We start from the raw sequence: 20663 nt of genomic DNA, 5'->3' as shown, positions 1-20663 counted from the left end.
GTGTACAGCAAAGTGATTCAGTTATACATATACATACATATTCTTTTTCACATTCTTTTCCATATGGTTTATTACAGGATATTAAATATAGTTTCCTGTGCTATACAGTAGGACCTTGTTGTTTATCTATTTTATATATAGTATATAGTTTGTATCTGTTAATCCCAAAGTCCTAATTTATCCCTCTCCCTCTTCCACTCCCTTTCCCCTTTGGTAACCATAAGTTTGTTTTCTATGTCTATGAGTCTGTTTCTTAGCAGTCAGAAACTTCCAAAAAAAAAAAAAAAAATTGCCCAGGACCAGATGACTTCACTGATGAATTCTACTAAACATTTAAAGAAGAATTAACACAAATCCTTCAAAAATTCTTCCAAGAAATAGAACAGGAAGGAGGAACACTTTCTAATTTTATAAGGCCCAAAATATTTCATTGATACCAAAATTAAACAAAGACACCACAACAAAAGAAAATTACAGACTGATATCCCTTGAAACACAGACATTCTTAAAGAAATACTGGCAAACTTAATTCAGCAAAATATAAAAAGAAGTATACACCATGGTAAAGTAGGATTTCTATTAAGGAATGAAAGTTTGGTTAAACAATACAAAAATAAATATATTATACAATATTAATAGACTAAAGGACAAAAGCCACACCATCATCAGAATAGATACAGAAAAAGCATTTGACAAAAACAACACCCTTTCATGATTAAAAAAACAAAACAAACAAACAAAAAAAACCACACTCTCAACAAACTAGGAATAGGAAGGAACTTTCTCAATCTGATTAAAAACACCTATTAAAAATTATAGGTTAACAACATACTTAGTGGTGAAAGACTGAAAGCTTTCTCCCTTTGATCAGAAAGAAGTCACAGATGTCTGCTCTCACCATTTCTTTTTTTTTTTTAGTATTTATTTTATTTGGGTGCACTGGGTCTTAGTTGCGGCTCACGGGCTCCTTAGTTGCGGCTCTCTGACTCTTTGGTTGAGGCATGTGGGCTACTTAGTTGCAGCACGTGGACTCCTTAGTTGTGGCACGTGGACTCCTTAGTTGAGGCAGGCGGGCTCCTTAGTTGCGGTGCGTGGACTCCTTAGTTGCAGCTCGCCGGCTCCTTAGTTGTGGCATGTGAACTCTTAGTTATGACATGCACGTGGGATCTAGTTCCCTGACCAGGGATCGAACCTGGCACCCTTCATTGGTAGCGTGGAGTCTTAACCACTGCATCACCATTTTTTTTTTCCTTTTTTTCTCTTTCTCGCTCTCTCTTTTGGTACTGAAATATAGTTGATTTACAATGTTGTGTTAGTTTCTGGTGTACAACAGAGTGATTCACTTATACATATATACACATATTCTTTTTCATATTCTTTTCCATCATAGGTTATTACAAGATATGAATATAGTTAGTTCCCTGTGCTATACAATAGGTCCTTGTTGTTTATTTATTTTATATGTAGTAGTGTGTATCTGCCAATCTCAAATTCCAAATTTATCCCTCTCCCACCCCCTTTCCTCTTTGGTAACCACAAATTTGTTCTCCATGCCTGTGAGTCTGTTTCTATTTTGTAAATAAGTTTATTTGTGTCATATTTTAGATTCTACATATAAGCGGTATCACATGATATTGCTGTCTTTCTCTTTCTGACTTCACTTAGTATGATAATCTCTAGGTCCATCCATGTTGTTGCAAATGGCATTATTTCATTCTTTTTTATGGCCGAGTAGTATTCCTTTGTGTATATATACCACATCTTTATCCATTCTTCTGTCCATGGACATTTAGGTTGTTTCCATGTCTTGGCTATTGTAAGTGGTGCCACTATGAATATAGGGGTGCATGTATCTTTTCAAATTAGAGTTTTCTCCGGACGTATGCCCAGGAGTGGGATTGGTGGATCACATGGCAACTCTATTTTTTAGTTTTTTTTTTTTAACAAACACACCTGTGGGAAAAGGTTGTTCTCAGTGAGTGATCTTCAAGTCAGGTCACAGAAAGATAGCCCTTTGAATGAGGTTTTCTAGGAAAATGCCAGATAGGTCAAATTGTGAGTTAACTGTGGGACAAGGCTTTAACTCTAACCCTAGTCTGATCTTTCCAGTGGCTTCTAGGCTAGACTGCTCTTTTAAAAAAACCCTGTAATTGTAGGGTGTCAGTTTTCTTTTCAGTGTGGAGCTAGGGAGAGGGAATTGGTAATCAGGTAAGTTAAAATGCCACCAGTACCTGCTTTTCTTACCGAGATCCAGCTGTTTTCCTTGATTAAATGTTCTTCTACAAAGGATTATTCCAAGCCCTTGTTAATTTCTAGAATCATCAGAAAGTTGATGTTACTTTTGACAAATAACAATTTTTGTTAGTCTTATTTGTCTTATGAAGGGGAGAGGAATTTCAGAGATCTTTACCATTTTCTCTGATCTCATCCTCAGTAATCTTTTCAAGAGGTCTAAGTAATAAAATGTATTTTATATATTTACTCATGTGGTTACTATTTCTACTGTTCTCTATTCCTTACGTTGATCCATATTTGAACATGATAGCATTTTCCTTCTGCATGAAGGACTTCCTTAGTTCTTTTAGTGTGGGTTCACTTACGATAAATATTTTCAGATTTGTATATCTGAAATTGTCTCTTATTTGCCTTTATTTTTTAATGATTTACTTTAAAAAGTAGATATTAAAATTAAAAGAAATAACTTTACAGTAAAATTCTATGAATTGTAAACATATTAATTTGTGTAACCATTTATGGGTGTAGGTACAGCGTAGTTCCACTACCCCAGGAAGCTCCCTCATGCCATTCCTTATCTTCGTACCCTCTGCCCTCCCATCCTCCCATAACTTGTGGGAACTACTTGTTTGTTCTTCATTGCTGGTTGTTGTTTTTTTTTTTCCCAAAATGTCATATAAATGGAATCATACAGCATGTAGTGTTTGGAGACTGGCTTCTTTTATTCAGCATTATGTCTTGAAGATTTCATTTAAGTTGTTGAATATGTGAGTTCAACAGTGGGTTCTTTCTTTTAAATTTAAAGTTAAATTTTACTGAGATATAACTTGAAATAAAATGTAGCCATTTAAAATGTATGGTTTAGTGAATTTTGATAAATGCATATACCCTGTAACCACCATCATACAATCAAGCATAGAATATTTTCATTACCCCTTGTGTCCTTTTGTAGACATTTCCCACCCCCATCCCCATTCCCAGACAGCTTCTAATCTGCTTCTTGTTACTCTTGTTTTGACTCTTCTAGAATTTCACATTACAATATGTACTCTTGTGTATGGTTTCTTCCACTTAGCATAATGTTTAATATTTGTCAGTGTTGATGTCCGTACCAGTAGTTCCATCTTTATTGCTAGGTAATATTTCATTGCATGGTGTATACTTTTGGTTATAACTTAGGAAACATATATTTTTCATTCACTCTAAAATAGTACTGTCATTTTGTTTTAAGTAGATACAATAAAGCATAGTACATTATGTAATGAAACTTTATTTCCTTTATACTGTTCTAGAATTGTAATTCTTTTTTTTTTTTTTTTTTTTTTAAATTTTACTTTTTTTTTTTTTTTAAAGAAATTCACGTTCTTTTATTTATTTATTTATTTATTTATTTATTTATTTATTTATTTATGACTGTGTTGAGTCTTCGTTTCTGTGCGAGGGCTTTCTCTAGTTGCGGCAAGTGGGGACCACTCTTCATCGCGGTGCGCGGGCCTCTCACCATCGCGGCCTCTCTTGTTGCGGAGCACAGGCTCCAGACGCGCAGGCTCAGTAATTGTGGCTCACGGGCCCAGTTGCTCCGTGGCATGTGGGATCTTCCCAGACCAGGGCTCGAACCCGTGTCCCCTGCATTGGCAGGCAGATTCTCAACCACTGCGCCACCAGGGAAGCCCTAGAATTGTAATTCTTTTGATGTAATTATTCTTTTCCTAGCCCATTGCTATTTCAGTTAAGCAAGATTTAAAAAATATATATGTATAAATATATCAAGAATATTTGCTGGCTCTGGAATGTGAAAGTGAAATCTGATTTGTAATGAGCAATAAGTTTTTAAAATTAAGATTTATTTTACTGAATAGCATAAAATACAGTCTACTTGGTTTCATTTCAAATATTAGTTGCTTTCTTTTACTTTACCTGAACTATGAAAGTGAATTGCTTTTCTACTATCTCTTTAACATTATTTTCTCTTTGAGCTGATCTAAGCAGGATTTTCCATTTTTAAAAAATAAAATTAATGAGAACTCTTTATTTTGACAGGCCTTTGGAAATGCAAAGACAGCTCATAATAACAATTCAAGTCGTTTTGGCAAGTTTATTCAAGTAAATTACCAAGAAACAGGCACTGTACTTGGGTAAGTAGCAGTAGCAGGCTTTGGAGCATGTTTATATTTTTGCCATTGCCCCTTCATAAACCATAGGTTGTTCATTTGCTTTTTAATGAGAATAGTGACATTAGTGTTTATATTAAATTTTTTTCTTCTCAATTATTTCTTTCTTTTGGAAAAGTTCAAACCTGAGAAAAGTTCTAGAATAGTGTAACCCCCATACACCCTTAACTTAGATTTATAAGTTTTTAACAGTTATATGCATTTGCTTTATCTTTCTATATTATTTGTACATTCATTTTTAAAAAATTGTTTTTGAGTAAGTTGGGCAGGTAACTTGACCCCCTAATTACTGTATTTCCTAAAGCAACCACAATGACATTTTCCTTACTTAATACTATTTTTTTTAAATATCTTTATTGGAGTATAATTACTTTACAGTGTTGTGTTAGTTTCTGCTGTACAACAAACTGAATCAGCTATATGTATACATATATCCCCATATCCCCTCCCTCTTGAGCCCTAATACTATTTGATACTTAAGATATTTAATTTTGTCATAATAATAATTCTTATTATACAGTCTGTGATCAGAGTCCTCTGGTTGTGCCAGCAATATTCTTTATAACTTTAAAAAAATTAATAGACTATTTTTAGAACAGTTTTAGGTTTATGACAAAAATGAATAGACAGTACAGAGAGTTCCCATATACCTCTTCACCCTATCCCCCAGTTTCCCCTCTTAATAATATCTTGCATTAGTGTATTCCATTTGTGTTGTACCTGGAATGGGCTTTGATAAATGTATAAAGGTATGTATTCACCATGACAATATTATATGGAATAGTTTCACTGCCCTAAAAATCCCTGTGCTCCACCTGTTCATCCCTTCCCACCCACTAACCTTTGGCAACCACTGATCTTTTCACTGTCTATTTAATAGGTTTGCATTTTCCAGAATGTCACATGGTTGGAATTATATAGTATATAGCCTTTACAGATTGGATTCTTTGCTCCTTAGCAATAGGCATTGAAGGATCTTTCATGTCTTTCATGGCTTGGTTTTATTGGACTAATAAATTTTTGGATAATGGACATCTTTATGCTTTTTAGAAGTGTTTTATAGTTTTTTTATGTTTCTTGTTGAGTTTATTCCTAAGTATCTTATTTTATTTTTAATGTTTTGTTGTTATTAAAAGTGTGATTTTTCTCTTGCATTATATCTTCTGAAATTGCACATTATTTGTATATGTGAAGGCTACTGATTTTTATATTAATTTTATATCTTGTTATAACTTGAGTTTATATTGTTTATATTAGTTTTACTGTTGTTTCTCTTAACATTTCTAGGTGTATTATAATATCTGCATAAATAAATACTTTAAATTTTTTTCCTGTTCCTTATATCTCTGATTATTTTCTATCTTGTCTGATTACATACCTCCTATACTGTGATAATATTGTTTTAGACCTTTGTGTGAATGCCTTTAATCTTCTTCACTAAGTAGAATACTGGCTTTAGGACATTTTATTGTGTTAATGAATTAAACATTGATTTTAATTTTCTTTGAGTGTTTTTGTCAGTAATGGCTATTGTATTTTATGAAAGGCCTTTTTGGCATCTATGGAAATTAGTTTGATCTTCATTTTTGGATCTATTAATATTATCATTATTTTGCATTCCTGGGGAAAGAAAATCTCACTTGGTCAATACAAAGACACAAACACCCACAGACATACACACACAGACATATTTATACACATACATATGTAAACTGGTTGTTGTGTTCTGCTTGCTAGTTTTTATTTATGATTTCTGTATCCATATTAATAAGTGCTATGTACTCACCCTCTATGCGAGTTCTTCCTTACGTCCTTTTTCCTTCTTGGATTGAATCTTATGTGTCTCTCTTGGTACATCCATAATATTCTGGTCATTGCTGTAAAATAAACCCTATCAATTCAGCATGATAGCTGCTAGTTTACCTATTTTCTCCACTAGTTTGTAAGCCCCTTGAGGACAGGTAGTGTGTCACTTACTTCTGTTTGTATCTGTCTGTATTTGAACAGTGCTTTAGCACAGTGCCCAGTTAATGAATACTTACTGAGTAAATTGGTAAATAATAAACTTATTTACCAGAATTTATTCCAGAATGTGGCAACAGCATGGATATATAAAAAAGTATATCTTTGAGCCTTATTTAGTAGTCTGGTCAAACTATAATATCTGAAAGAATGTCCAGTGGTATTGAGCCTAGAAAGAAAGTAAAGTCTTTGTCACGGGAGGGTGACAAAGAATGTACAGTGGTATTGAGCCTGGAAAGAAAGTAAAGTCTTTGTCACGGGAGGGTCTTATGTGCCATGTTTTGAACTTCTGACTTTATTTTGCTTTATTGAAAGAAAAAAAAAAAGACCTAGGAGTTTATGAACTTAATGTGGATGACACTAAGAGTGTCCATGACACAATTATAGTGGTAAATGTACTCTGGAAGGCAGCTATGCTCACCACTATACCACCAACACCGGTGGTACATGTACTCTGGATAGTATTCTTTATACTTTTGCATCTTCTCTGATAAAATATTTGTCTACCTTATATTAAACATTATTATTTATATCAATCAATTTTATTTTTCTTCTAGTGCCTATGTTGAAAAGTATCTACTGGAGAAGTCCAGACTTGTTTATCAAGAGCATAATGAACGGTACATATTTTAATTTGTGTAATTAGATCGAGTTAACGTTTGTATCATGTAGATTGACTTTTCAGATCTTTGTATATTATGACCTTTAATTCAGTTTATACCATGTATAACTTTATATATAATTGCTATTTCTCTCATGGGCAGAATACTGTACTTTTTAAGAAGCTGCTAGGAGGTCTTTTTTTTTAATGGGTATATAGAAATGTTGTCCGTTCTAAATTCTAGGCAAACCAGCAGAACAGGAAAATAGTGGTATCTCAGGTGGTATCGTTTTGTGAGCGTTTTGCCTTTGGACCTTTTGTCACATCTTGGTATTCTTTCTCTAATTTGAGAAAAGTTTTTAATAAAGCTCCTAATTTCATTGTAATCTTTGAGGTATATGGAATTTCAGAGATGACATATATGTAACTTTCTTTAGATGAGGAAGCCAAATATCAGAGAGGTAAATGATTTGCTTCATGTTATAATGAGACAAAATGAAGAGCCAGAGTTTGAAGTTAAACAAACCTATATTCAAATATTGGATATGCTTTTGGCATCTCACCTAACTTCTCTGCTTCTTAGATACTTTTTCTCATTTTACAGGTGGAAAACTATCCTAAAGTTGTTTAGAGGATTAAATGAAATAACGTTATAAAATGCTCAGTGTAGTCCTTATATATAATAAAATTTCATTAAACATTATCATAATTAATTACCTGCAAGCTTAGGACTAGAACTCAGACTTTTCTGTTAAGTTTTTTGTGGCTAGCTGATGAGGAAATCTGACTTAGAGATGTTTCAGAATGAAGGGAAGAGAGTTTGGGGAAGAGAATAGTCTCCTAAAGACGTGTAGAGCTAACAGATACTGCTATTAGAAGGTTATTAGTAACTTTTTCTAACACATTTTAATAGAGTGGTAGTGATATAAGCCTGGTTTCCTTGGTTTTGAAGAATCAACGACAGGAGAGTATCCAGAGCTTATATAAACTGATTCTCTGTTACCTTGCTAGATTTGATTTGTAGATGTATGTATAATCCTTATTACATGTTGCTGGATTTGGCTTGCTAGTATTTTTTTTTTTTAACATTTTTATTGGAGTATAATTGCTTTACAATAGTGTGTTAGTTTCTGCTATATAACAAAGTGAATCAGTTATACGTATACGTATATCCCCATATCTCTTCCCCCTTGCGTCTCCCTCCCTCCCACCCTCCCTATCCCACCCTTCTAGCTAGTCACAAAGCACTGAGCTGATCTCCCTGTGCTATGCGACTGCTTCCCACAAGCTATCTGTTTTACATTTGGTAGTGTATATATCTCCATATATACACTACCACTCTCTCACTTTGTCCCAGCTTACCCTACCCCCTCCCCATGTCCTCAAGTCCATTCTCTAGTAGGTCTGCGTCTTTATTCCCGTCTTGTCCCTAGGTTCTTCATGACCATTTTTTTTTTTTTAGATTCCATATATATGTGTTAGCATACGGTATTTGTTTTTCTCTTTCTCACTTACTTCACTCTGTATGACAGACTCTAGGTCCATCCACCTCACTACAAATAACTCAATTTCATTTCTTTTAATGACTGAGTAATATTCCATTGTATATATGTGCCACATCTTCTTTATCCATTCATCCGATGATGGACACTTACGTTGCCTCCATGTCCTGGCTGTTGTAAATAGAGCTGCAGTGAACATTGTGGTACATGACTCTTTTTGAATTCTGGTTTTCTCAGGGTATATCCCCAGTAATGGGATTGCTGGGTCGTATGGTAGTTCTATTTTAAGTTTTTTAAGGAACCTCCATACTGTTCTCCATAGTGGCTGTATCAATTTACATTCCCACCAACAGTGTATGAGGGTTCCCTTTTCTCCACACCCTCGCCAGCATTTATTGTTTGTAGATTTTTTGATGATGGCCATTCTGACCAGTGTGAGATGATACTGCATTGTAGTTCTGATTTGCATTTCTCTAATGATTAATTATGTTGAGCATTCTTTCATGTGTTTGTTGGCAATCTGTATATCTTCTTTGGAGAAATGTCTATTTAGGTCTTCTGCCCATTTTTGGATTGGGTTGTTTGTTTTTTTGATATTGAGCTGCATGAGCTGCTTGTAAATTTTGGAGATTAATCCTTTGTCAGTTGCTTCCTTTGCAAATATTTTCTCCCATTCTGAGGGTTGTCTTTTGGTCTTGTTTATGGTTTCCTTTGCTGTGCAAAAGCTTTTAAGTTTCATTAGGTCCCATTTGTTTATTTCTGTTTTTATTTCCATTTCTCTAGGAGGTGGGTCAAAAAGGATCTTGTTGTGATTTATGTCATAGAGTGTTCTGCCTATGTTTTCCTCTAAGAGTTTGATAGTGTCTGGCCTTACATTTAGGTCTTTAATCCATTTTGAGTTTATTTTTGTGTATCGTGTTAGGGAGTGTTCTAATTTCATTCTTTTACATGTAGCTGTCCAATTTTCCCAGCACCACTTATTGAAGAGGCTGTCTTTTCTCCATTGTATATTCTTGCCTCCTATAACATATAACCATATAACATATGGTTATATGTGCATGGGTTTATCTCTGGGCTTTCTATCCTGTTCCATTGATCTATATTTCTGTTTTTGTACCAGTACCATACTGTCTTGATTACTGTAGCTTTGTAGTATAGTCTGAAGTCCAGGAGTCTGATTCCTCCAGCTCCGTTTTTCTTTCTCAAGATTGCTTTAGCTATTCGGGGTCTTTTGTGTTTCCATACAAATTGTGAAATTTTTTGTTCTAGTTCTGTCAAAAGTCCCAGTGGTAGTTTGATAGGGATTGCATTGAATCTGTAGATTGCTTTGGGTAGTAGAGTCATTTTCACAATGTTGATTCTTCCAATCCAAGAACATGGTATATCTCATCCATCTATTTGTATCATCTTTAATTTCTTTCATCAGTGTCTTATAATTTTCTGCATACAGGTCTTTTGTCTCCTTAGGTAGGTTTATTCCTAGGTATTTTATTCTTTTTGTTGCAATGGTAAATGGGAGTGTTTTCTTAATTTCACTTTCAGATTTTTCATCATTAGTGTATAGGAATGCAAGAGATTTCTGTGCATTACTTTTGTATCCTGCTACTTTACCAAATTCATTGATTAGCTCTAGTAGTTTTCTGGTAGCATCTCTAGGATTCTCTATGTATAGTACGTCATCTGCAAACAGTGATGCTTTACTTCTTCTTTTCCGATTTGGATTCCTTTTATTTCTTTTTCTTTGCTGATTGCTGTGGCTAAAACTTCCAAAACTATGTTGAATAATAGTGGTGAGAGTGGGCAACCTTGTCTTGTTCCTGATCTTAGTGGAAATGGTTTCAGTTTTTCACCATTGAGGATGATGTTGGCTGTGGGTTTGTCATATATAGCCTTTATTATGTTGAGGTAAGTTCCCTCTATGCCTACTCTCTAGATGGTTTTTATCATAAATGGGTGTTGAATTTTGCTGAAAGCTTTCTCTGCATCTATTGAGATGATCATGTGATTTTTCTCCTTTTGTTTGTTAATATGGTGTATCACATTGATTGATTTGCGTATATTGAAGAACCCTTGCATCCCTGGGATAAACCCCACTTGATCATGGTGTATGATCCTTTTAATGTGCTGTTGGATTCTGTTTGCTAGTATTTTGTTGAGGATTTTTGCATCCATGTTCATCAGTGATATTGGCCTGTAATTTTCTTTCTTTGTGACGTCTTTGTCTGGTTTTGGTATCAAGGTGATGGTGGCCTCCTAGAATGAGTTTGGGAGTGTTCGTCCCTCTGCTGTATTTTAGAAGAGTTTGAGAAGGATGGGTGTTAGCTCTTCTCTAAATGTTTGATAGAATTCGCCTGTGAAGCCATCTGGTCCTGGGCTTTTGTCTGTTGGAAGATTTTTAATCACAGTTTCAATTTCAGTGCTTGTGATTGGTCTGTTTATATTTTCTATTTCTTCCTGGTTCAGTCTCAGAAGGCTGTGCTTTTCTAAGAATTTGTCCATTTCTTCCAGGTTGTCCATTTTATTGCCATATAGTTGCTTGTAGTAATCGCTCATGATCGTTTGTATTTCTGCAGTGTCAGTTGTTACTTCTCCTTTTTCATTTCTCATTCTATTGATTTGAGTCTTCTCCCTTTTTTTCTTGATGAGTCTGGCTAATGGTTTATCAATTTTGTTTATCTTCTCAAAGAACCAGCTTTTAGTTTTATTGATCTTTGCTATCATTTCCTTCATTTCTTTTTCATATGTTTCTGATCTGATCTTTATGATTTCTTTCCTTCTGCTAACTTTGGGGATTTTTGTTCTTCGTCCTCTAATTGCTTTAGGTGCAAGGTTAGGTTGTTTATTTGAGATTTTTCTTGTTTCTTGAGGTAGGATTGTATTGCTATAAACTTCCCTCTTAGAACTGCTTTTGCTGCATCCCATAGGTTTCGGCCATCATGTTTTCATTGTCATTTGTTTCTAGATATTCTTTGATTTCTTCAGTGATCCATTGGTTGTTTAGTAGCGTATTGTTTAGCCTCCATGTGTTTGTATTTTTTACAGTTTTTTTTCCTGTAATTGATATCTAGTCTCATAGCGTTGTGGTTGGAGAAGATACTTGATACGATTTCTATTTTTGTAAATTTACCAAGGCTTGATTTGTGACCCAAGATATGATCTATTCTGGAGAATGTTTCATTAGCACTTGAGAAGAATGTATATTCTGTTGTTTTTGGTTGGAATGTCCTATAAATATCAATTAAGTCCATCTTGTTTAATGTGTCATTTAAAGTTTGTGTTTCCTTATTTATTTTCATTTTGGTTGATCTGTCCATTGGTGAAAGTGGGGTGTTAAAGTCCCCTACTATGATTTTGTTACTGTCAATTTCCCCTTTTGTGGCTGTTAGCATTTACCTTAAGTATTGAGGCTCTCCTATGTTGGGTGCATAAATATTTACAATTTTTATATCTTCTTGGATTGATCCGTTCATCATTATGTAGTGCCTTCTTTGTCTCTTGTAATAGTCTTTACTTTAAAGTCTATTTTTTCTGATATGAGAATTGCTACTCCAGCTTTCTTTTGATTTCCATTTGCATGGAATGTCTTTTTCCATCCCCTCACTTTCAGTCTGTATGTGTCTCTAGGTCTGAAGTGGGTCTCTTGTAGACAGCATATATACGGGTCTTGTTTTTGTATCCTTTCAGCCAGTGTATGTCTTTTGGTTGGACCATTTAATCCATTTACATTTAGGGTAGTTATCGATATGTATGTTCCTATTACCATTTTCTTAATTGTTTTGGATTTATTATTGTAGGTCTTTTCCTTCTCTAGTGTTTCCTGCCTAGAGAAGTTCCTTTAGCATTTGTTGTAAAGCTGGTTTGGTGGTGCTGAATTGTCTTAGCTTTTGCTTGTCTGTAAAGGTTTAAATTTCTCCATCAAATCTGAATGAGATCCTTGCTGGGTAGAGTAATCTTGGTTGTAGGTTTTTCCCTTTCATTACTTTAAATGTGTCCTGCCACTCCCTTCTGGCTTGCAGAGTTTCTGCTGAAAGATCAGCTGTTAACCTTATGGGGATTCCCTTGTATGTCATTTGTTGCTTTTCCCTTGCCGCTTTTAATAATTTTTCTTTCTATTTAAGTTTTGATAGTGTGATTAATATGTGTTTTGGCGTCTTTCTCCTTGGATTTATCCTATATGGGACTCTCTGTGCTTCCTGGACTTGATTGACTATTTCCTTTCCCGTATCATGGAAGTTTTGGACTATAATCTCTTCAGATATTTTCTCAGTCCCTTTCTTTTTCTCTTCTTCTTCTGGGACCCCTGTAATTCGAATGTTGATGCGTTTAATGTTGTTCCAGAGGTCTCTGAGCCTGTCCTCAATTCTTTTCATTCTTTTTTGTTTATTCTGCTCTGCAGTAGTTATTTCCACTATTTTATCTTCCAGGTCACTTATCTGTTCTTCTGCCTCAGTTGTTCTGCTATTGATTCCTTCCAGAGAATTTTTAATTTCATTTTTTGTGTTGTTCTTCATTGTTTGTTTGTTCTTTAGTTCTTCTAGGTCCTTGTTCAACGTTTCTTATATTTTCTCCGTTCTATTTCCAAGATTTTGGATCATCTTTACTATCATTACTCTGAATTCTTTTTCTGGTAGACTGCCTATTTCCTCTTCATTTGTTAGGTCTGGTGGGTTTTTACCTTGCTCCTTCATCTGCTGCATATTTCTCTGTCTTCTCATTTTCTTTACTTACTGTATTTGGGGTCTCCTTTTCGCAGGCTGCAGGTTCGTAGTTCCCGTTGTTTTTGGTGTCTGCCCCCACTGGGTAAGGTTGGTTCAGTGGCTTGTGTAGACTTCCTGGTAGAGGGGACTGGTGCCCGTGTCCTGGTGGCTGGAGCTGAATTTTGTCTTTCTGGTGGGCAGGGCCACATCCGGTGGTGTGTTTTGGGGTGTCTGTGAACTCATTATGATTTTAGGCAGCCTCTTTGCTAATGGGTGGGGTTGTGTTCCTATCTTGCTGGTTGTTTGGCATGGGGTGTCCAGCACTGTAGCTTGCTGGTCGTTGAGTGGAGCTGGGTCTTAGCATTGAGACGGAGATCTCTGGGAGAGCTCTCACCGATTGATATTATGTGGAGCTGGGAGGTCTCTGGTGGACCAATGTCCTGAACTCGGAACTTGGCTCTCCCACCTCTGAAGCTCAGGCCTGACACCCAGCCAGAGCACCAAGACCCTGTCAGCCACACGGCTCAGAAGAAAAGGGAGAAAAGGAAAGAAAGAAAGAAAAAATAAAATAAAATAAAGTTATTAAAATAAAAAAATTTTTTAAAACTATTAAAATAAAAATTAAAATAGTAATAAAAAGAAAAGCAGAGAGCAACCAAACCAGTAAACAAATCCACCAATGATAACAAGCTCTAAAAGCTAAACTAAGATAAACATATAAATCAGAAACTAGTCAGTTGTGTACAGCAAACCCCTGGTCTACAGTTGCTTCCAAAGTCCACCGCAATTTTGGGATGCTTTGTTGTCTCTTCAGGTATTCCACAGATGCAGGGTACGTCAGGTTGATTGTGGAGATTTAATCTGCTGCTCCAGAGGCTGCATGGAGAAATTTCCCTTTCTCTTTGTTTGCACAGCTCCTGGGGTTCAGCTTTGGATTTGTCCCTGCTTTTGAATGTAGGTTGCCCTCTGTTCTTCGTCCAGTCGAGGGGCGGTTAAAGTAGCGACTGATTAGGAGGCTGTGACTCACTCAGGCCGGGGGGAGGGAGGGGTACGGAATGTTGGGTGAGCTTGAGGTGGCAGAGGCTGGCGTGATGTTGCAACAGCCTGAGGCATGCTGTGTGTTCTTCTGGATAAGTTGTCCTTGGATCACAGGACCCTGGCAGTGGTGGGCTGCACAGGCTCCCGGGAGGGGAGGTGTGGATAGTGACCTGTACTTGCACACAGGCTTCTTGGTAGCTGCAGTAGCAGCCTTAGCGTTTCATGCCCATCTCTGGGGTCCGCGCTGATAGCCGCGGCTCGTGCCTGTCTCTGGAGCTCCTTTAAGCGGTGCTCTTAATCCCCTCTCCTCTCACACCCCGATACAATGGTCTCTCGCCTCTTAGGCAGGTCCAGAGTTTTTCTCAGACTCCCTCCCGGCTAGCTGTGGCGCACTAGCCCCCTTCAGGCTGTGTTCACGCAGGCAACCCCAGTCCTCTCCCTGGGATCTGACCTCCGAAGCCCGAGCCTCAGCTCCCAGCCCCCACCCGCCCTGGTGAGTGAGCAGACAAGCCTCTCAGGCTGGTGAGTGCTGGTCAGCGCCGATCCTCTGTGCGGGAATCTCTCCGCTTTGCCCTCTGCACCCCTATTGCTGTGCTCTCCTCCTTGGCTCCGAAGCTTCCCCTTCCCCACCCCCTGTTTCCACCAGTGAAGGGGCTTCCTCGTGTGTGGAAACGTTTCCTCCTTCATGGCTCCCTCCCAGAGGCACAGGTCCCATCCCTGTTCTTTTGTCTCTGTTTTTTCTTTTTTCTTTTGCCCTACCCAGGTACGTGGGGGGTTTCTTGCCTTTTGGGAAGTCTGAAGGTCTTCTGCCAGCATTCAGTAGGTGTTCTGTAGGAGTTGTTCCACATGTAGATGTATTTTTGATGTATTTGTGTGGAGGAAGGTGATCTCCACATCTTACTGCTCCGCCATCTTGAAGGTCCTCTCTGCTATTTATTTCTTAATGCTTAATTGAACCTCGTTTAGTTTCCTTTCATTTCAGCCAGGAAAACTCCCTTTATCATTTTTTATGGAGCCCATCTGTTAGCTCTGAAGTATATTAATTTTTGTTTATCTGGGAATATCCTAATTTCTCCTTTATTTTTGAAGGATAGTTTTGCTGAATATATAATTCTTGATTTTTTTTTCTTTTAGTACTTTGAATCTGTTTTCTTTCCATGGTTCCTGATGAGAAATCAGGTGGTAATCTTTTATTACGATACCTTGATGAGGCATTTCTCTCACGGTGCTTTGAAAATTTTGTCGTTGTGTTTCAACAGTTTTAATTTGTCTAGGTGTGGATCTCTTTGAGTTTTTCCCTCCTGGAGTTCATTGAGTTTCTTGGGTGTACAGATTAATATTTTTCATCAAATTTTGGGGAGTTTCTGGTCATGTTTTTCAAATATTCTTTCTGCTCTTTTCTTTCTTCTCTTTTTGGGGCTCCCATTGTGCATGTTTTGGTGTTCTATATTGTGCATGTGTTGGTGTCTGCTTAATAGTGTCCCACAGATCTCTGAGAATGATAATTTTTCTTCATTCATGGTTCTTTCTCTTCCTCAGACTAACTAGCCTTAACTGACCTTTCTTCAAGTCCACTGATTCCTTCTTCTGCTTGCAAATCTGCTTTTGAGCTCCTCTAGAGAGTTTTTCATTTTAGTTATTATACTTTTCAACTCCGAAATTTCTTTTTTGATTATTTTTATAAGTTCTGTATACTTATTGAGAGCTTCTATTTGATGAGACAGCATTCTCATACTTTAGTTCTTTAAAAACATGGTTTCCTTCAGTTCTTTGAATGTATTTAAAACAGCTGATTAAAAGCCTTATCTAGTAAGTCTAATGTCAGGACCTCCCCAGGAACAGTAATTATTGAATGTTTTTTCTCCTTTGTATGTGATATACTTTGTTTGTTTGTTTTAAATAAATAAATAAATTTATTTATTTATTTCTGGCTGCATTGGGTCCTCGTTGCTGCGTGCGGGCTTTCTCTAGTTGCGGCCAGCGGGGGCTACTCTTGGTTGCGGTGTGTGGGCTTCTCATTGCAGTGGCTTCTCTTGTTGTGGAGCATGGGCTCTAGGCGCCCAGGTTTCAGTATTTTTGGCACGCGGGCTTCAGTAGTTGTGGCTCGCGTGCTCTAGAGTGCAGGCTCAGTAGTTGTGGCGCACGGGCTTAGTTGCTCCGCGGTATGTGGGATCTTTCCGCCCCAGGGTTTGAACCCATGCCCCTGCATTAGCAGGTGGATGCCTAACCACTGCGCCACCAGGGAAGCCTGTATGTGCTATACTTTCTGATTTCCTTGCGTGACTTGTAAATTTTTGTTGAAAATTGGACGTTTTAAGTAATAATTGGACATTTAAAATAATCATGTGGCAGCTCTAGAAATGAGTTCCTCCCCTTCCAGGGTTTGTGGTTGTTACTTTTGTTCCTGCTGTTTGTTTTGTGAATTTTCTGAGCTAATTTGAAGTCTTTGAAAAGTATTCTTTGTCAAGTGTAGCCATTGAAGTATCTGCTTGGTTAGCTTTAATGATTGAGCAGAGTGTTCCTTAAATGGTTGGAAACAGCAAGTCTCCCAGACTTTGCCTCAGGGCTCTCTATGGGTGTTGGGCCATGACGTTTAACACCTAGGTAGGCATTTTGTAATTCTGCCTTAGCCTTTACTTCCTCTTTGTGCAGACCTTCCGGGTTAGCGATAGGTGAGAGGTTAGTATCTCCTCTTGTTTTTGCTGAGTGGACATGCAACCCTGGGCATGGGCACAGCCTTATGCACGCACACGGCCTTTTAGATTCCCAGGAACGTATTGGGGCTTTTCAAAGCCTCTGTGGATGTCTCATTTCCCGCCTTTTCCCTTTAAGTTTTTTTGGTTAGCCTACTGTGTGCCCCAACATTTATTCATGGCTGCAGGAAGCTGATATGTTCAGAAATTGCCTATAATTGTTTCCTACAAATGTCTCTGGGGCAAAGATTTTTGTACTGGGCTAACTCTGAGTCAGGTCAAATAAGGGTAGTTTTGAAAATGGCCCCTTCCAAGGAACTACCAGACAGATCAGATAATCATATTTCTCAGGGAATGAGACTCTGAATGAGCCCCAACCCTGTTCTGCCCTCTTTTGGAGGCTGCCAGGCTTTGGGTGTCCACCTCAGTTGTAAGCTGTTGGTATTGAAAGCTACCATGGATCTGGTAAGCAGGAGGTGCAATAGGGCAAGTTAAAAGGCCATCAAGCTTCTGTTTTTACTGAGGTTCAGCTGTTTTTCTTGTGTAAACACTCTCTGGATTGCTGTTTTCTTTTGGTTAATTTCTAGAGTTGATTCTGACAAATTTGCCAGTTTTCTAACTGGTTCTGTGGAGAGAATTTTTAGAGGTCTCAAGTTTACTGTATTGCTGCCTTCACCTTTCTCTTTTGTATTCAGCATACAAAACATTATTTTATTTTGTAGTACTTATTTTTTATTTGGGCCACACTGCGCGGCTTGCTGCATCTTAGTTCCCTGACCAAGGATTGAACCTGGGCCACGGCAGTGAAAGCTCTGAGTCCTAACCACTTGACTGCCACTTGAATTCCCCTGTAGTACTTAAATATTGAATTTATCACCTTTGTATTAAAAAAATGAAGCAAAGCTGAAGCAGTTTACTAATTAATGTTTTCTTTTTCTTTTTTTTTTTTTCTTGTTGAATAATAACCATTAGACCATGTTCATTATAAAGCCATACTTCTTTGTTTCCAACAGGAACTATCATGTGTTTTATTACCTCCTGGCAGGAGCAAGTGAAGAAGAGAGATTAGCATTCCATCTTAAACAACCGGAAGAATATCATTATCTCAATCAGGTGAGAGTTCATGAAAAGCATTTTGCAATGTAGGGCATTATTAAATTTTAGCTCTTGAGAAAAGTTTTTTTTCCTAGTACTTTGTTTCTGAAACCTGGTTGGTAGTGGATGTTAACTAGCATTTTCATATATGCAAACTAAAAATCTATGTGATGCAGTTCTCAAATTTAAAAATTATTATTACTCTTATATGAATTGGAAAAGATTAGTTATATGTGTACCTTTTGCTTTCTGTGAGACTCTTTAAGAGAATAATAAACTGTTTATAGATACTTCCAATTTAGAAAAATGCTTTACTCTTTCCAAAGTGATTTACCTTTTACAGACCACAGCATATTAAATGTTACTAATGATTCATGCTTGCCCTTGTCAAAGGATTACTGAAACTTTATTTGCATGTTTGAAGTGTAATACATATACCTCTTTGCATGATATTATGATACTGACTTAGAGTATGATTATTTTTATAACTCAGTGATTATCCTGTTAAACATTCAGTATGAAAATTCACTAAAGGAAATGACTTAGAGAATTTGTAACTTACCTTGTAACTCAGAATTCACCCCTAAACTTCCACAATAAGTAGTAATTCTCACAACTTTTCATTGCATTGGTTTCTCCAGTTTTATTCCTCATATTAACAAAAACTCTAGAACTGGTAATAATGGAATTGGTCTGACAGTAGATCATTTAAATAACAGATTGTCTCCCCTCATTTTTTTGTTTGAGGCAAGATGTAATGTCTGTGGAAAGAAATTCCTTTTGGGTAATTTAAAAAATTCTTATGAGGGTTTCGTAAGGAAATTGACACTTTGATGTGGCTCGGAGATTTTAGTATGTATTTAGGGTTATGAAAGTAACATCTCAGACTTTTTGCAAGATATAGAGCATGCTGTATAACTGATATTTCCTAATTTTGAAACTACATATTTATATAAGCTAATATAACTCTGTATTGCTATATTGAGAATTTCAAAATTATGTTATATATCACTTCCCAGTATGACACTAGGCATTTTTACTATATTGAATTTAAGTATATTAAAAAAAATCATTGATTTAGCTTCTGAGTTTTTTCCTTTCCCTTCCTGTTTAAACTATTTGCCTTATATATGGGTGATTAAATATTTTCCTTTTTAAAAAGTAGTAATTGCCCATAAATGAGCTGATAGTTGTTAGTATTAGAGAAATCCAGAGTTTATTGCATCTCTTCCAGATTTTTTTTGTAATCAGTGTCCATACCATACATATTCTTGTCATAAGGTCAGTATTCAGAGACTATGGGACTCAGCAGTTACTGTATTTCAGAGTAACTGCATAATAGCAAGTATGGATTGGTTATGATAATATATGATCTCCCAGAATCTGAATGTTTACTTAGTTGTTTCTTGTTTTGTGCTGCTATACAAAATAACTTTTTTGGTAACAGCTGTGCTACGTGAACACTACATCTAAGAGGTGATTAGAGAAGTGTAATAATCATTACTTCTACCTAACTAATCTGCCTTACTTTCAGATAACAAAGAAACCCCTCAGACAGAGCTGGGATGATTATTGCTATGACTCTGAGCCGGTCAGTACAAGTGCCTAAATATTCTGTGTTCCTGTTAAAGGACCCTCACCTTGCTCATTTGTGTCTGTCTTGTGACTTAGGAAGAAAATCAGCTAAAATACAAAGAATCTAAGAAAGAAGATAAATCAATGTTTAATTTATTTGAATTGATTTATTTGTATGTGTATGGTTTATTGATTAAAAACCAGTCAATTTACCATGTTGGGATTTTTTTGGCTGTTTAGACTGTATTCAGTATTTATTTTGACCAATAATAAATTGATTGCATTCCTGATTTCAGCATTGTTATGGATCCTTATGAACTATAGGATTTTTTTCCTTGAGATTTGTTTGTTTCAATTCTTTTTCAGTAGTTTAGTTACCCACATATTATGAGTAATATTTATTGTTTATTTTAAAAAGTTATATCCTTCCTGTTTTATATGTCAGTTAACAGTCTTTTCACATAATGAATGCATACTTTTTTTTTTTAATAGCAAGAGAGGCTATAGCCTTTATGTAATTTTCCAAAAATTAAGAATTGAAATTCCTATAAATAAGATTATTTTATGTTTTAAATTGAGAATGATTTAAGGGCATATATGATGTAATATTAAATGAGTAGGTAAATTTAGCTTTATTTGTTATATTTTGTAAGAACAAGTTTGTAATTGTAAAAAGAACACAAAAAGTCTTTTTCCTTTACTTCAGTTTGCAACTAGGTCGGATGTGAGAGGCTGAAAACATGCACTCATCTATATTCATTAACTAATGAACTAATTTATTAACTATTCCTCCTGGAAACATAACATGTCTTATTCCTTGCTTTAATTAACCATCACTTTAATTATAACTGCATGCGATTACAAACTCCTCTAATTGCAAAACTATCAGAGTTGATAGTATAGTTGATAGGATTAGTAATTATGGCATTAATTTTTTCCTTCAGTTTAATTGCATTACCATTTCATAATAAATCAAGTAATTTGCAGTTTCAGATTTAATATTTTGGAAAATAAATTTTAGACACTTAAATGTA

At 36.2% G+C, this 20663-nt stretch overlaps 1 protein-coding gene across 7 annotated transcripts in view; it reads left to right on the top strand.

The window, feature by feature from the left end:
* MYO9A (myosin IXA) overlaps nt 1-20663 on the top strand; it is a 286549-nt gene that overhangs the window by 58030 nt on the left and 207856 nt on the right. For 6 of the 7 annotated variants that reach the window (XM_068554851.1, XM_068554884.1, XM_068554874.1 and 3 more), the window contains 4 exons: nt 4276-4370; nt 6986-7048; nt 17973-18072; nt 19589-19645. In XM_068554851.1, the coding sequence (XP_068410952.1) occupies nt 4276-4370; nt 6986-7048; nt 17973-18072; nt 19589-19645 (315 nt within the window). The remainder of the gene's footprint in view (nt 1-4275; nt 4371-6985; nt 7049-17972; nt 18073-19588; nt 19646-20663) is intronic. The other variant, XM_068554866.1, reaches the window with a different exon arrangement.

Source organism: Eschrichtius robustus, chromosome 1, assembly GCF_028021215.1.
Source record: "Eschrichtius robustus isolate mEscRob2 chromosome 1, mEscRob2.pri, whole genome shotgun sequence".
Lineage (NCBI taxonomy): Eukaryota > Metazoa > Chordata > Mammalia > Artiodactyla > Eschrichtiidae > Eschrichtius > Eschrichtius robustus.
This window is presented reverse-complemented; position numbering and strand designations above follow the sequence as displayed.